This window comes from Parasteatoda tepidariorum, chromosome 5 (assembly GCF_982258835.1).
Source record: "Parasteatoda tepidariorum strain Cologne lab strain chromosome 5, Ptep-v5.0, whole genome shotgun sequence".
In the NCBI taxonomy this organism is placed as follows: domain Eukaryota; kingdom Metazoa; phylum Arthropoda; class Arachnida; order Araneae; family Theridiidae; genus Parasteatoda; species Parasteatoda tepidariorum.
Window position 1 is genome coordinate 2607586 of NC_141759.1, and position 17194 is coordinate 2624779.

At 33.0% G+C, this 17194-nt stretch overlaps 1 protein-coding gene across 5 annotated transcripts in view; it reads left to right on the top strand.

Annotated features, from left to right (window-relative positions):
- The window catches only part of LOC107437810 (aminopeptidase O), a 71890-nt gene extending 54696 nt beyond the window's left edge, over positions 1–17194 (top strand). For 4 of the 5 annotated variants that reach the window (XM_087163119.1, XM_087163116.1, XM_087163118.1 and 1 more), the window contains 5 exons: positions 2226–2482; positions 6090–6214; positions 12277–12518; positions 15267–15393; positions 16857–17194. In XM_087163119.1, coding sequence (XP_087019245.1) covers positions 2226–2482; positions 6090–6214; positions 12277–12518; positions 15267–15393; positions 16857–16946 — 841 coding nt within the window. In that variant the 3' untranslated portion in view covers positions 16947–17194. The remainder of the gene's footprint in view (positions 1–2225; positions 2483–6089; positions 6215–12276; positions 12519–15266; positions 15394–16856) is intronic. The other variant, XR_015433578.1, reaches the window with a different exon arrangement.

A 17194-nucleotide genomic window follows, 5' to 3' on the forward strand; every position in this document is an offset into this window, starting at 1 on the left:
ACCTTCACAGACATGTAAAGGGGCACATGCTAGTAGAAAAATATTTGTACAATATGGCGTTTAACAATAACTAACAGCGCATTCAATAACATGATACATTTAATTTTGTATTTTATTTCATTGTATTGGGAGTACAAATTAGTTCAGTCCGTTTTTAAGAGATGGCTCTGCTGTTTTCAGAGAGGTTAGGCATCTGTCAATAATATTCAGTTTATATCGCTTTGTGTTTCATATAAAAACCCTGTTTTTTACTTTGTTGAATATGCCAAATGTTGTGGTAACTAAGCACCATTTGCGGGAGGTTTATTTTTCTGCTTTAATTGGAAGAAAAGTGCAACTGAAAAGCATTAAATTCTTGTAGAAGTTTATGTTGACAATGCTCCAACTGATAAATCATGTAAGGAATGGTTTCGACGTTTCAAGAATGGTGAATAGTTTTGTATACTATGAGCTGCTACAACCTAGTGGTTCCATTACGGGTGTTCGGTATAGGCTACAATTGATTCGTTTAGCCGTGTATTACGAGAAAAACAGCCGGAATGCGAGCAAAGACATGACAAAGTTATTCTTCTGTATAATAACGGTCGATCTGATGTCGCAAAAGTCGTAAAAAATTATTTGGAAACGCTCTAGTGGGATATTTTTCCGCACCCGCAGTATTCGCTGGACATTGCTCCTTCTGATTACTGGTTGTTAAGACGGACGCAGCACAATTCGGCAGGTCAACAATTCACTACTTTCGCAGAAATCGAGAATTAGCTCCTAACTTTGATCGCATTAAAAGACGAGGCATTTTTTCGAGATGGAATTCGAAAATTGCCTGAGAATTGAGAAAAAGTAGTAACCAGCGATGGACAATGCTTTAATTAATCTGTTCATTCATTTTGTTCTGAAATAAATGCATTTTTGACCACAAAAAATGGACCGAACTAATTTGTACACCCAATATTAAAATTGAGATTCGATGGCAATGCATTTTATTTCTCATATCAATCCCCAATATCAATAAATGAGCTACGCTTGATACGAACGATCTTAATTCAGCGAATATTTTGCACACAAATAATTCTGTAAAATGCTGCATTTGGATAGCCTCACTTATTGACTCTTTTTCTGTTCCCTTCACTAATGCAATGAAAGATGAATATCATGAAGAAGTGTCACTCAAAACATGAGGGAATTTTATCTTCTTCAGACGTACAATCAAAATTATCTTCTTTTTTTGAACGACAGAAAGTTCCTCTGCAAGTTTTACTGAGGTAGAAAAAATGATCAGTAGTCTTGCTATGCCTAGAGTTCAGGTGTGGTTGGTTCCATACTTAGAGCAGAGAAGTCATTCAGTTGGGGCCATTTTTTAAATTGCACAAATAAAAATAACCATTCGACAAATAATTTTTCTTAAAATTTAATGTCAGATGTAAACAAAAACTTTAAGTTAACGTTATGCGGAATGCTCGTCGTGCCATAAATTGTATTTTGATTGACAAGCCACAATTATTTACTAAGAATTCTTTCTCGTTCAGTGTTATAACAACATGGTTCCCGCCATTGGTCAAACGAAATATCGTTCTGTGCATTTTATTGAGTTTCTGACAATTCTATGTCCGTCATGCCGAATACAGTTTTTTGCTTGTTAACTTTGTGATCTAGCTGCGAAAAATTCGTATCCTTGCTGACATGAGGGCTGAATTCAACTAAATTTTCGCAATGACGATGGCTTAATGAAGTCAATCAGAAGCTTCTAGTTTAGAAAACACATCGCATTTTGCGATATGTAAAAATACAGGCTTTTGATTGGCCATATTTGTCTATCGCAATTGCGAAAATTTGGCCAAATTCCGCCCTAGAAAGCCATGGATTTACGAATAATAAATTGTGTTCACATGATAGATTAATGAAGAGGTTAACATAAAACTGACGGATTTTACACTGTACTGATATTTTGTTTAAAAAAAGTTCATTAAAGAAGGAAACTTAAAATAAACTTTTTATTCGATTTGGCATCCCCCCCCCTCTGGTGTGGAGGCCCGGTGAAATTGCCCCTATCTTAATCAGGATCAGCCCACCTCTTCAGCAGTTGAGTTCGGTCGAGAGAAAGTTCTCTCTTTGGACCTGAAAACTCGATCATTTAGTCAAACGTTAATTCTTGGAGTTTTGATCTTTTAGAAGGCAGAATATTTTGTTTCTGACTAAAAATGCTTATATTTTCTTCTTCTTCTGTTAAGTGGTGATCCGGAATCCATCGAACGAATTGCCTTCGAGTTCTGTGAAGATGCTGCGAAAGACAATTTATGTTACGTTGAAATCCGTTACAGTCCTCACTTGCTGGCATCGACACACGGGAACGTGACATTCCCCCACGTGACACGCACAGTGTCACCCAGTGATGTAGTGGACTATGTGAACAGGGGACTGTCAAAGGGGAGTGCCACATTCGGAATCAAGGTTAGGAGCATTCTGTGTGGCATACGAGGAAGAACTGGTGAGCATTCTTTCTCCAGATTTTTACACCTATGTTCGAACAAATTTCCTAAATCATTGCTCAAGTCGAAAGCTCTGATGGTTTTCCATGAAGGGACTCAACCAAAAATAATTCCATCATGAACCATTATATTTTTTGATGGACCTCAATGTTGGAATTTGGACTGATTTATGATGGTCCAACAACTTGTTTTGATGGTTTGTTCGTGTTGAACCATCGGAAATTTCCATCTTAGTATCTTAGGAATCAGATATTTAAACGATCATGAACAACCATCATCAAAATGTAAGAATTCCGACTGATTTATGATGGTCCAACAATAAAAAAACCCCACATTGTTTTGATGGTAAATTCCTGAGAACTAGTTAGTGAGAGTCAAACTTATCTTGATGGTTAACCATCATAGCATTAAAGTAGCATTTGCCATCATGGAATGATGGAAATTTACTGGCATATCAAGAACCATGAACACATAATGGAAAATATTGGATGATGGTGACCATCAAATGATGTTGGACCATCATGAATCGCACTGAAACCAACATAAGCCATCAAAAAGTTTTGATGGGATCATCAAGAAATTTGACTTGGGTGGGTGTCATCGCGGTTTTGTCTCACCTTCTGCGCTAAAATTGAAACAAAATTCAAATTTCTTTAAAACTTGTTTATTTAATTTTGAAATATAATACTCGAACTAAATAAAAATTCTTACTTTGTGCTTATAAGGCATAAAAATATTAAAATAAAAATAATAATAATATATACTGAATGTTGGTCGCTGGAAACTCTGCTATAATATTTTATTTTATAACCGTCGTTGAACAGCCGTCCCAATTCTTCGGGTTTACGACTACTCATTGTTTATTTGTATCTCGAACCGCCCTGTTTAAGGGCATACGAGAGTAGATACATAAAACATCAGAAATTATATCAACAACAGTATAAAAAGAATGAAGCGACCAACAGTTAAAAACATGACTCTAAATCCAGCCAACTCATAGAAAATCACAAAGATCATAATTAAAAGAGTAAAAGCAATATATGCATAAAAGTGAATAAAGCACCCATATCGTTCGTGGTAAAAGCAATGCACAAAAGTAAAAGATTGCATAAGGAGCAAAATGGAATAAAATTTACAGTTAAAACATGACCCAAAACCAAGTCAAACATGGATAAAACCGATCATATAAAAGGAATAAGTAGAAGTAAAATATTACAATAAGAACAAATTGGAAAAAAAAAACTAGCAGTTAAAAACATGACTCAAAATCAAGTCACACATGGATAAAACCGATCAAATTAACAATAAAAGTACATAAAAAAGTGTAGTAAAAGCTTGAGACACCCAATTTGGAGTGCGGGGTTCCGAATCCTTAAGTGTCATCACTCAAAATATCTTTTTTATGATACATTTAGTAATACCCCTGCAGGTCGAATTAGCAAAACATTGAATTTGATTAAAATTTTTAAAATGTTCTCTACGGAGCGTTCGGAAGCGTGGACAGTATAAAATTAAATGATCAATGCTTTGTATTTCTCCACAATAATTGCAATCAAGGGCTCTATTAAAAAATCTATTTTGATACTCACCGAACACTCCATGGCTCGTAAGAAATTGATTAAAATAAAAATTCGCCTGCAGTCTAATAATATTAGGATCCTTAATAAACTTATACGTTTGTCTGCCTTTCTCAGAATCCCGCCACTCCTGTTTCCAACGCATGAAATTATAGCCTTTGACGAATATTTTACGACTACTCATGTTCAACTCCGTAGCCTTGTCATTTTGAACCCAATCCAGAAGACAAGGGAACTCCTGGATCAAGTATTGGAAGAAATTAGCCTTCGTATAAGACTTTTTGATGGAACTAACCTGCGTTTGCGTTACTTTTTGATGGAATAAACAGCGTTTGCGAGAGGAAAACCTCCTATAGTTAGTCTGACGGCAAGGGAACTCTAACCCGTGTCTATTACTGAGGATATTTTACGTTAGCATTGTGATCAGTGCAAGCCGAGTGCGAAATTCGTATCGACCCGGTATTCGAACCCGGTGCCACTCATTGAAAGGTGAACGCTCTATCCCGCTGAGCCATCACGGCTCGCTGCTATAATATTGAAACAAACTTTGTGTAAAGGACGAGTAGTCTCGCCTCTAGCGCACAATGAATTTTCCTGGAAGACGAGTTATCTCGCCTTTCGCTTTGAAAGAGTTAAGACGCCTCTCAATCGAATTGAACCGTCGAAGAGGAAGGAAAATTCCAAATATACTTTTGATTCTATTTATTTACTTTCCAAAAATAAACAGATGGTGAATATTTACTGTGTTTAATAGTACCTTTCGGTACATGTAAAATATAAATCGGAAAAACAAGGTGAGGGACATTTATGAGGATCTAGTCCTTTTTTTTCTGATAACTATTATAACTATACGATTCGGCAATTAGCATTTCTCGACAAGTAGTTTAGTATCATTCATTTGTCTGAAGCCAATAGTTTATCCAGAGTGGCCATGATTAATAAAATTAAAATAAATAGTAAAGTAAAGGAGAAGAAACAAACTGTTTTTGCTAATTCATATCTACCAAAATATATTTGTAAGTTCATAGAAACATATCTAGATGTTCAAACTTTCCCGTTAAATTCCTAAATTTACAGTGAAATTAATTCAAAAGACTCGGGGGTTGAAAGAAAGAAATACAATATTTAAAATTACATAGGCACGTTACAAATATTTGAAAATACATAGTCTATAATGTTTTAAAAAATCACATAATCCAATCAACATTTAAATCAGAATGTGAGGTCACTGCAGTTTTTGAGGGATTGTTAAAGGGTCTGTTTTTAGATTTTTGATAAATATTTTTGTTCCTTCATTTCTCAGTTGTATAGGATACAATATTTTCCCCTTTCTTGATATTTTTCGTATTTAACTGTCAAAAATATTTTTTAAAACTTCCACGGCGCTTTCTTTTCGAACTATGTTCAATATAGTTTTTAGTTCCAAATCATTTCTCAGCTTAAAATTTTTTAAGCTTCTCTTTGAAATCCAAGAAAGAAACTAACGTACTTCCTTCTCCAATGACTCTTCACACACTATAATGGTGAAAGCATGTGTTGCCATAAGAAGAGAGCACCACTTATAGACCATTTCGATCTCCAATCAAATCAGTTTGAAAAACAAAATTGAATTGATAATATGCTGGCAGCTTACGTAATGCAGTTCTGCGCCTAAACTGTAACTCTTTTTCAATGCAACGAACATATTATACCGTTTTCTCATTCAGAATAAAAATAAAGTGAATAACTTTTAAAAAATATTCTATCGTTTCAGCTGAGTTATAAACTAAATCTTACGAAAAGAAACGTGAGACGTTAAAAAAAAGAAAAAAGTCACTTCATACCGTGACGTCACGGTGTCCAAGACTTCCGGTAGGTTTTTTTTTTTTTTTTCATGATAGTGACCTCTCAAGTTTTTCATTGAGAGGAACTCAAATAATGGGGGGGGGGGGGAAAGAGTTTCAATAGAATGTGTCTAAAAATTCTGTTTCATTTTCTTTGTTTATTACTTCATTAAAAGAGGCATGAATGTTGTTTTGAATGTTTAAAGGTTGGATGGAAGATGTTGTGAAATTGTGTAGTGAATACCGGTATCAGAAAGTGGTGGGAATCGATGTTGCCGGTGAAGAAAAAAACCTGGAGGACACAACAGCTGAGGAGGCCGCCGCTTTTAAGGTAAAAAGCATTTCATGCGCACCATATTTATCTCATTTTAGTTTTGTCTTGTGTAAACCTGGGCTGCCAACTTTTTAAGGCTTATGTGAAAATTTATTCTGGTGGTTGGTTTACGTTTTATCGTATTTTACTTTTTTAATATAAACTTATTTTCCACACCAATTCATATAAATCATTTAAAAGTTCGTATGCAGCGCCAATTTGTTTCCAGCTCTTTCGTGGTGAGGCTTTTGAAATGTTGACAAAATTACCAAATATTCTGAAAGCTTAGGTTTTTAAATGTCTACAATACTCAATAAAATATTTTGCAAGAACTTTTTAAATAATTTTCGCCGACGTTTACAAACGCATACCACGCAGTTGTAGGAACAAAATAGAGTTTTACATGAACTTTTGAATCATTTATATTTAATGACTGCAAAATGGATTTTAATCGAAATTTCTAAACCAAAAATCATGCATTAAAATAAAATATACAATTAGTGAAGTTTCATGTAAGAACATTCTGGCATTATGTAAATCTTAACGAAATAAATGATCGCCTGATTTTGAAAATTAATTAACTTGTACTTTAAATTAAATAATTTACTTTAAAGATAATCAATTAATTTGTACTTTAAATTAAATAATTTACTTTAAAGAAAATTGATTAATTTGTACTTTAAATTAAATAATTTACTTTAAAGAAAATTAATTAATTTGTCAAGGAATACAGATTGTATGACTCAATACGAAGTAATAAGCGCGAAGTAATTTCATTCTTTCGCGAAAATTGTAACAATTCATTTAGGGAACGGTATTTATTGCTGTAACTCAAGTTTTTTTTCTTTTCTTTTTTTTCAAATTTTTAACATAAATGTTAAGATTCATACCTCCTTTTTGTTACTTTTCATGGATATCAACTCAAGTTTGTTTTTATAAAACAAAGGATGTCCAGAGAGAAAAATAAACTCCTTTATAACAATAGTCAGTATTTGAAAACAAAAATGACAAAAGCTTTTAAAATTGCAATAATTTTCAAACAAACAACAATTTTGAATGTTTCTTTCAGTCTACCAAATTAAAATTCAATGGAATACCTGTAAGTGAGGTAGTCTGGGTATCTAGATCCTGATGGGTTGTTGAAACGTGCCATTTGTTTACGTTAGAAACTGATCTTTCCATTCTATTTCGAGTAAGCCAAGCCCGTCAAGTATCGATTCTCTTATGTGACACACTCTAAATTCTTTCATAAAGATTCTCTCCCAAACATTTCAATTCTCTCACTCTATATTTACACAGAGATTTAACACAAAGACATGCACGAAGACACGGGGAACATAAACAAACTAATTATGTATCAGAGTTGCCAGCTACACAAAACATAAAAATATCACGGCTACAATAAAATACGAAAAAAAATAATAAATCTCTAAGTTAAGTAAAAAAAGTAGACGAGAAAGAATTATAATTCAACTTATTCGATGTGCGATACGGATCTGTATTTAATTAACTTATCCTTCATTAACATTCTAACTTATGCAGAGAAACTTAGGTCAACTTTAGTACGCCATTTTGCTGATAGCGATTAGCTGGTGCTGACGTCATATGCGTTGGTCTTCTTCTTGAATTGCAAGTACCTAATTGTTACATTTCAGGGTGACACGGATATACTCTCATGGTATTGTTTTCCCTTCTAAAAGTGTCGCAATACTAAACTTACTGTGTAACTAAATATGTATTCATCATTTTATGTTCTTCTGTGGGTTTGAAAAGGGATACGCACACATATATATTTTTTCCGATAGTGTTACTCTTCCGTAAAAGATAGGCCAATGGTCATCCCTGATTTCAACCTACATTACAAAATAAAAAATAAAAACGTATTGTAAAACTGTTTTTCACTCATTTTTATGCATTTAAAGCTGATAAAAATAAAAATAAACAAATGAAAATTAAAAAATAAAATAAAAAAATCTTTGATTGAAATTTATTCGTTAAACATTTCAGCTTGTGCTCTGTACTACGCTGAAAATACCTCTATATATTTACAGTTAAATAATTTTCAACTTTTTTCAACGAAACCTGTTTTCTTTAGTTCAGTTTATTTTTATAATTCGAACTATGTTTTAAAAGAAGTCAAGAATTCTCTCTGTTAGCTGTTGTTTTTCTTAAATTTTTTCCTATCTTTGAAGTTTATAACGTTATTAAAATTTCACTCATTTATAACTGTAATCGCTCGTTGAGAGAATTATTAATCTTCATTTATTAATAGTTCATTGCTAATATTACTTGGTTTCGATATTTTGATCAGTGATAATCACTTCTTAAAATATACATGAGTGTTGTATTAATGTTGGTATTTAGCCCTTAGGTAAACTAAATGTTTTTTAGGGGATAAAATATTCACCTTTTCAAATGTTTTATTAAAAATTGCGCCTGATTTAAGGATCAATATAATTTAACTATTGGGCTAAGCCCCCTGTTCGCTGCCGCTCACCAACCCCGATTATTGCTTTGCAATATTCCTTCACAATAATTGTCTTTTCTTGGCAGAAAACAATTTTTCTATTAAAGTTAAAATTATTCACTCAACATAGATGTACATATTAAAAAGGAATTCTGTTTACTTACGCTTGTGCCTCTACTTCCCACGTCTAAATATTACTCTCAAATATTACTTTACCCAAATATTAGATCTCTTGGTGAACGGAAGTGATTTTTCGAAGTAATCATATTTTAAAATAACATTTATATTCTTATAGCATTGTATTGTTCAAACAAATTTGATGAGTTCACAACCATAATTTAATACTCTCGCTAATAGTAGCAGTACTGGAAAATAAGTTTAAATTGGGAATACAAAAATATTCAAAGGAAAACAATTCGCGATCGCAACGAACTATAGGGGGCGTTGTTGTATGAGACGCTTACCTGCGATTTCCATATGAACCGTCATTCAGTTACTCTGGAGACGTCGTTAATGTAGCGTGTAGCATTGCAACGTTCCTTCTTTAATGTGGCTTATTAAATTTAAAAAAGAAAAATGCTTGATCTTCTTTCTTGTACAACCGAAAACAAAATGGTATCTCTTTTTATTAGAGAAGGAATATCCAAAACACATCGGAAAAATATTTGTACATTAACAGAAAAAAATATGTATATTCTTATAAGAGTTAAAACCTAATGCCCGAGAAATAGTATTACTAAATTTAATGATATAACATGAAAGGCCCATTTAAACTTTACATTCTATAGTTTTAAGAATCATATTAGTTCAAACATTAAAATGAACAAAAAGTATACATAAGCCTCATAATTTTATGAAATTTAATTTTGTAAACAACGTTTTTTGACAACAATTTTTATCAAAAAATTTCAAGTTTCAATAAAAATCATTATTTAGAAACTAAGAAACGTAAAATAAAGAATGCTGACGAAACAAAAACAAAAAAAACAATTCTTTTTTGTCGCCATTTTTAGTGCTACGAATATTCGTCTTTGGGATTTGCCAAAAACAAAACAAGATGCAATTTTATTTTTTCAGGAGGGAAATATTTTACCGAAAAAACGAAAATGTACCAATTCCCACAACATAAAACTTTATCTTGGCAAACGTACGTTTTGGAAATGTTATTTCATTTGGAATCTTATTCATCAGAGTTCATATGGCGATATGATTGTTTTGAATCTATGCTAAACTCTATATCGGCTCATTTTCCACCGAAATCCAATTAACTATTTTGATTTTAAATAAAGTGTTTTATTTTATGAACTGTCGCAAAAATTTTAAGTGTAGATTGGCGGCACTTAAAAACCGCCAAATCTGTAGCGGCGGTGGCGTTAATACGTTGTAAGTACCGAATTTTTATTCCATACTTTTCTGAATCATATTATTTCAAACATTGGAATATACAAGAAGTATACATAAACACATAATGTTATACCATTTAATTTTTCAAAAGTATTTTGAGAACAATTTTTATAAAAAAATTATAAACTAAAAAACGGAAAATAAAGAATTCTTAGGATAAAAAAAACGATTTTAAGAATTATTAACATTGAAATAAAAACTTTCATATTGTTTCTTTTTTTATTATTCTTATAGTTCTTAATCAGACGTAAAAAACCATTCTGTAGAGAACCATCATCAAATGAAAAAAAAAATATTTACAAGCAAATTTTTTATTGTAAAAATCATTGCACTTACCTGATTTATGATTCCCGGAGAATTCCAAAATGATAAGTTCCTTGTTTGAAAACTTAATTCTCAAATAATAGATACATAGTTTATACCTTCATTACTTTTAGATAACATACTACACAGCAAAATTTTATAATTGATATGAATTTGAATATGTAGCTAAAAACAGAATAGCTGAATTCTAGTTGAATTCTTTCAAAATTAAAAAAAAACTTACCAAGAAAACGATTTAAATTAATTAAGAATCAGCACAAATGGCACTATTTCAAGTAACTTGGATAATTTTTTATTGTTGTTTTCCGAATTATATGGATACAGAAATATATACTATTCTATAACGAAGAAGAATATGCTATAACTATTACAATTCTGTATGTTCTGAATTCATATTTATTCACTGGAATGACGAAAGCAATGTTGACTTCACTTTAATTCGTAATGAATTGAAGACAGAAGAAATGCATTTTACCTTAATACACACATCTGTAACAGTATCCGAAATCGGAAGTCATCAGTTGCAAGTTTGTTGATAATAGAAATTAAAAATTATTGAGGAATTTTTCTTCAAATGTTTGGCGTGTTCTGTTCCTGAAAGATTGACTAATATTCTGGAGATTTTTTTCAAGTTCTTCGGCCTTTTCCTTAGGGAAATTTTGTTTCTTATTTGCTGCTAAAAAATGGCGTCTGATTCAGTCAATGACTTTGATGGAACTAAATGAAAACGTGATAAATTAATGTCCGATATTTACAGGCTCCCGCTAGACGGCGTACTCGAGCGTTGCGATCGCGAATACCTTTACGACTTTAGTTAATTTTGTGCTGATGACAACCTAAACAATATGGAAAAGAATGGGGAAAACTGGATCCTACCACGTGATTTTTCAGCCAATAAAAATGCGCCGACAACAATGGAAAACGAGGTCAGACTTCTATGATTTTATATTATATAAAGAAATTAATCTACCATAAACAATTAAATATTTAAGGGAATTTGTCATTCTTTTAGTCTCACCATCGTTTTGGATCTCGCAGAGTAAGGTTCTATAATAACAACCATCTGAGCTACAATGTCTTCATATCGAGTCGCGATGGGTCAGGGGATCGAGCGTTCGCCTTCCAATGAGGTGAACCGTGCTCGAATCCCTGTGGGAAGTTCTCATGGTCTTCCTCTCCATGGGTTCAAAATGAGAAGGCTTCGGAATTCAACATTAGTAGTCGTAAACCCAAAAATTGGATCGGTTGTTAAATGACGGTTATGATATGGTTATTCATATCAGCTATACGGCCGTGAGGAAAAGCGAAGAATTTCCTTCTAAGAAATGACCACCGATGAGGCTCACTTAGAGTGGACCAGGAAATTTGTTAAAATTTATGATTCGAACGGGTTTATTGGCAGCAAGATTGAATTGTTTTGAAATTGTGTTCGTGTGTTCGAAAGAATAAATCGGTAGCCAATGGCGATGAGTTTTTTTTTCAAAGCCTTTACATTTCTATTTTATAACCGTCGTTGGAACAGCCGACTCAATTTTTTGAGATTACGTCTACTAATGTTCAACTCCATAACCTTGTCATTTTGAATCCAATTTAGAAGACAAGGGAACTCCTGGATCAAGTAGTGGGAGAAATTTGTCTTCGTGGAGGTATTTTTGATGGAACTCACCCGCATTTGCGCTACATGGAGAAGAAGACCATGAAAACTTCTCACTGTTAGCCTGAAGGCAAGGGGACTCTAACCCATGATCCGTCTACCACTGAGGATATGCCAGCACTGTGGTAAGTGCGAGCCGGTTATACAAAGTGAAAACTCACGAAAACCTTCCATGGTCAGCTAGACGACACTCAAACCTCGCATTTTTTTATTAAGATGCTTTGTTTTCAGATGGCTGCATCCATGGGACTGCACAGAACTGTGCATGCCGGTGAAGACGGTCCGGCGGCGCAGGTACAGTTTGCCATCAAAGAGTTGATGGCCGAGCGAATCGGACATGGTTATCACGTGGTGGATGACCGTCTGATCTATGAAGAATGTTTAAGAAGCAATGTACACTTCGAGACCTGCCCTCATTCCAGTTTCTTAACTGGTGCAGTTGATAGAAGCTACAAGAAACATCCTATAGTCCAGTAAGAAGATACTTTTTTTTATTCTATTAAAACCATAGAAAGATTACAGCATGTTACAGGAATAATCGAAAGATTCGTTCGTTTCGCTCACCAACTCTTGAGGATGCCTGTCATTTCTCATTGCCTTTTCTCTCTCTCTTAAAGTCGATGACTAAAGGGACAATTTTGTTCAGAGAAAGTATAACAACTATAATTTTATGTAAGCATATTTTGTTATTATGAAACAAAAATAAACTTAGGAATACAGAGAGTGCAACACAATATCATAGCTGCAAATCCAAAAGTCCTAGCTTCCCAGAATATTTAATGTGGTTGACAAAAAAAACAAAAAAAAAAAAAAACAATTGAAGTTAAACGTGTTTAATTTTGCCCCACTTAAAGAGTTCTTGGCACCATGAAAACGCATTTATATATGCTTAAAGTGTTTGTAGTGGTGGAAAAAAAAATAGTGCGTGGAGTCCCTCTGCGCGTAAGAAGTGAAACTTCGTAATGTGGAGATAAAAATAGAAAGTGGTAGAAATTGATTTTTTGTGAAATCATATTGTTTCTTTAAGACAAACTTCATTAACATTGCTCACAATTCACAATTAATCGCATCTTTTAATTATCATTTTCGAGTGGAGAAATATCTAAATTTATAACATTTACAATGGGATTATGATAACTAAAGTAAGATACGAAATGTTTGAGTTCTACTTTTTTCAATATTTCTTGCAAAAACTGCATCAATGGTTACCCCTTTCGTTGTTGGATCATTTTTACCGTTTATCATTTCCAATCCAAATTTGTCTTTAAGGAAGGTTAATAATGTTTCAGCTTCAGGTAACGAAAAATTCACATTAAAATCTCCTGCAAGGATCACAAACAGCTCACAATAATCAATTTCTTCACCAGTAACGTCTGCCAGAGTTTGTGAACCTGCAGTGGATAGTGGCAATAAAGATTTTGCAATAAATAATTTAATATCCCTCATGGCTGCATTTGGTGAAACATAAATGGCAATTTCAAAAGAGAAAACCTAACAATCAATTGATATTCACTAGAGACGTACCTTGACATAACCTTAAATCCGTCGCATTGTCCGTGGGATTGTTTTCACTCATTTTTTACAATTGTTATCCACTAAATTTGAAAATAAAAAATACTACCCTATTAAATTATATGTGTATCAAATCAAACTAAAATATTTATAGAAAAACAATACTTTTATGACTTTTATTATTTTTATGCTAGTAAGAACCAAAACAATATGGAAATGAATGAGGGAAAACTGGATCTTACCACGTGATTTCCCGGCCAATAAAAATGCAGCGTTAAACGTTTAACGCAACCTTGTTGGAAGTCGCATAAGAAGTATCACTTCAAAATTATTCTAAATTTAATTTATTAAACCATAATTTGAAGTCATAAAATTTACTACTACTCTAAATATTGAAATAGTGCCCAGAAATCGACCTTCATGCAATACGAAGAAATAAATGAAAAATAATTTTACTTTTTAACAATTACGATTAACTTAAAATTGTATAAGAGTTCCCATTGAAAACAAATTTTAATCCCTCTTGATTAAAGTTTGCTTCCAACGACCACCCTAATTAACTTTTTATCTATTGATCGGATCTTCACGTTGTAAGACTCAACTCAACCTTAACGTTTTAAGGGGGTAACCTAAAATATGCTAATTAATTAGTATAGACGATAATTTAAATTACGAAATCAGTCACAAAAACGGACTTTCTTTGTATAAAAAAGTTTTTTTTCAATGAATTTGGATGTCCGATACCTAGTAGGAGATCTCAATAGTTTGGTTAGGAGAACGGTATAAAGTTTGGACCCGTAAAAGCAAATTTAACTGTTTGTGACTGACTACGACCAAAAAGATAGACTTTCTCAGGAACTATTCGACTGATTTCGCCCAAATTTTGTATTTTACCATAAAATTACGTTCTTTATAGTGGTGTAAAAATCGTAGACCTTACAATTCGGTTTTACAATTGTTAAATTAAATAATAAAAAATAAAAAAAAAATATTGCTGAATGTTATTTTTTACATGGAATCATCTTTGGATAAACGAATTTTATAATTGTTCGCAAAAATATTTCATCGCAAAATACATAAAAAGTAAAATAAACATTAAAAGTTACAAACTTTGGATCACTCTCCTGACCAAACTATTGAGACTCTTATTTCCCGAATAACAACTGCCCTTATGTTTCGGGAGCCAGAAATCCGAATACGTTGGAGAAAAAAAAGCATTTAGAGAAAGTATGTTATTGTGTCTGATTTGGTAACTTTAAATATCGTCGGCATGAATTAATTAGCATTTTTGAGGTCACCCCCTCGAACCATTAAGATTGAGTCCTAGAAAGGGAAGTTCCGATCACTGAATCAAAAGTTATTATAAACAACCGTTTTTTTTTCTTCGTTTCTTTTGCGCACTGAACATCGATAAAAATTTTCATTCAAATTTGTCGCAAACTTAATATGAAAATAAACGAATCACATTGAAATGTTGACTTGTAAGATACACAATTTTTAACGTCATTTTAAAGTATGTAATTTTACATGGCAAAATACAAAATTTCTGGACGGAAACAGATTCTGAGATTCAAACTAGGGTTGCCTCTTTCGGTGGTGAATGTTCTGTCATCTGAGCTACCGTCACTCTATGGGAACGTTTGCCCTTCTAGTAAGTTAATCTATATAATTTCATTAAAAAAATGTTTTTTTCTCTCACCTGATTGTAGATTTGCTGAAGACGGTGCCAACTTTTCCATTAACCGTGATGATCCGACATTAATACAGAAGACATTGGACGATGATTACACATTATTAAGAAATCTCGGACTTCGGGAAGCTCACTTCGCAAGGGCGGTCAGTACTCTTATCAATTTTTAAATTACAATATTCCATTTCGTATGCTTGAAGCAATGGAGTACGCGGAAACTGCGACGACGGAAGGTTAACTGTTAACCGAGCTCATAGCCAAATCCTGAATATTAGTCTCAGTATTGTTCGAAATTTAATCAAACACCAGTTTTAAAACATGCTTATTTAACACACGTACACAAACGAGTAGAACTCATTTCGCACAAGGACCCCCTTACTTGGATTCGAAGATCAACAAAAATCGAGACAAATATTTAAAACAGTTGAGAAATGAACTTCTACCAGGTGTTGTACTGTTTACAGGTCTCCCATACTGGCCAATTCTTTCGGAAGATATCATTTTTATATATTTAAAGTGACAGTAAAAACTTTGTTCTTTTTTCTTATTTTTAGGTTAATAAGTTCAATGAGGAATTATTTTAACTGCTATTAAAAATAATTAATTAATCATACATTCAGGAGTCGGAGATCTAAAGTATGATATCCATGAATATCACACTTCGGAGCGATGAAACTCCGGCGAACCGCTTTCGGAAAAAAGTTTTTAGAAAGTGGTTGAGAACTACTACTTTCAGAAAATAAGTTATTTTTGACAATTTTTACAAACTACGCAATTGTAGGAACAAAATGTATGACCTTTGAATTATTTTTATTTAAAGGCGGGCAAAATAGATTGTAATTGAAATTTCTAAACCGAAAGTCGCGCATTAAAACCTAAAATTTGCTACTAGCAGAAAAATTACCTCGATAATTTTGAATGATGACCGAGCTGGTCACCAAAGGCGGTTAGCATTGAATAATGAAATAAGTGAAAAAGAAGATTTTTTGTATTTCATTTATTTATTTTCTCATCGAAAAATTGATAGAAAGGGAAAATGAATTAAATGATAGAAAAACTAAATGGAAGTTTGTCGTTGTTGTAAAAACCCATGTTGTTGTTGTTGTCGTAAGCCATTAAGCGATTGTTCTTGTTTTCCAGTGGCGCCATCTATAGCCAAGAATTTGACTTCTGCCACACCCATTTATAGGGCGGACTCATTCATTCATGCATCCATTCATTCACCGACGGATCGTAATTTTGGCCAAAACCAGAGAACGATCCATCGCCAATTCATTATCCCCAGAAGTATAATTTTTTATGGAAACATGAATTACTTTTTGATCCGACAGATAAGTGCACCAGTCACCATTTACTACACGTAGAGTCATCGGCGGGCTGGATACTACTATTCTCACGAACGTGAGTCCAGCGCCCTGCTCAACCAGGCTATCTCAGCTTGTAAAATCCCATAAGAATAAAATATACTTGATTTTAGAAAAGTTTTCATTTATTTCGTACATTTAGAGAAAAAAAATCATTTCATGTCTTTTCACAGTTATTTGTGTAGTAATGTTTCTTTTTCTATCAATTATTTCATTCACTTATGTTTGATATCATTTATTTTCAGAATTTCAATGCCGCTCGAAGTTCTTTCTTGCCTACAGATGAAAAGAAAGAGTTGATTCAATATCTGAAGCGCGTCTATGGGACTGAGTAATATCTCCTAAAAGACCGTTCACACTGCATGCCAAACATTTGGGTATTCGGCGATGCGAATAAGAACCTGATTGGCCAGCGGAAAACTTGCCCATCGAACTCTTGTTCGCTTTTCAAAATTCGTAAAATTTTCACAAGAACTGAGGAATTCTTTGACGGGAATTCTGTATTTTTTTTATATGAAACTTTGTAGAAATATAACACAACTTTGTTGCAATAGTGAATAAAATTTATTTAATAATTAAAAAA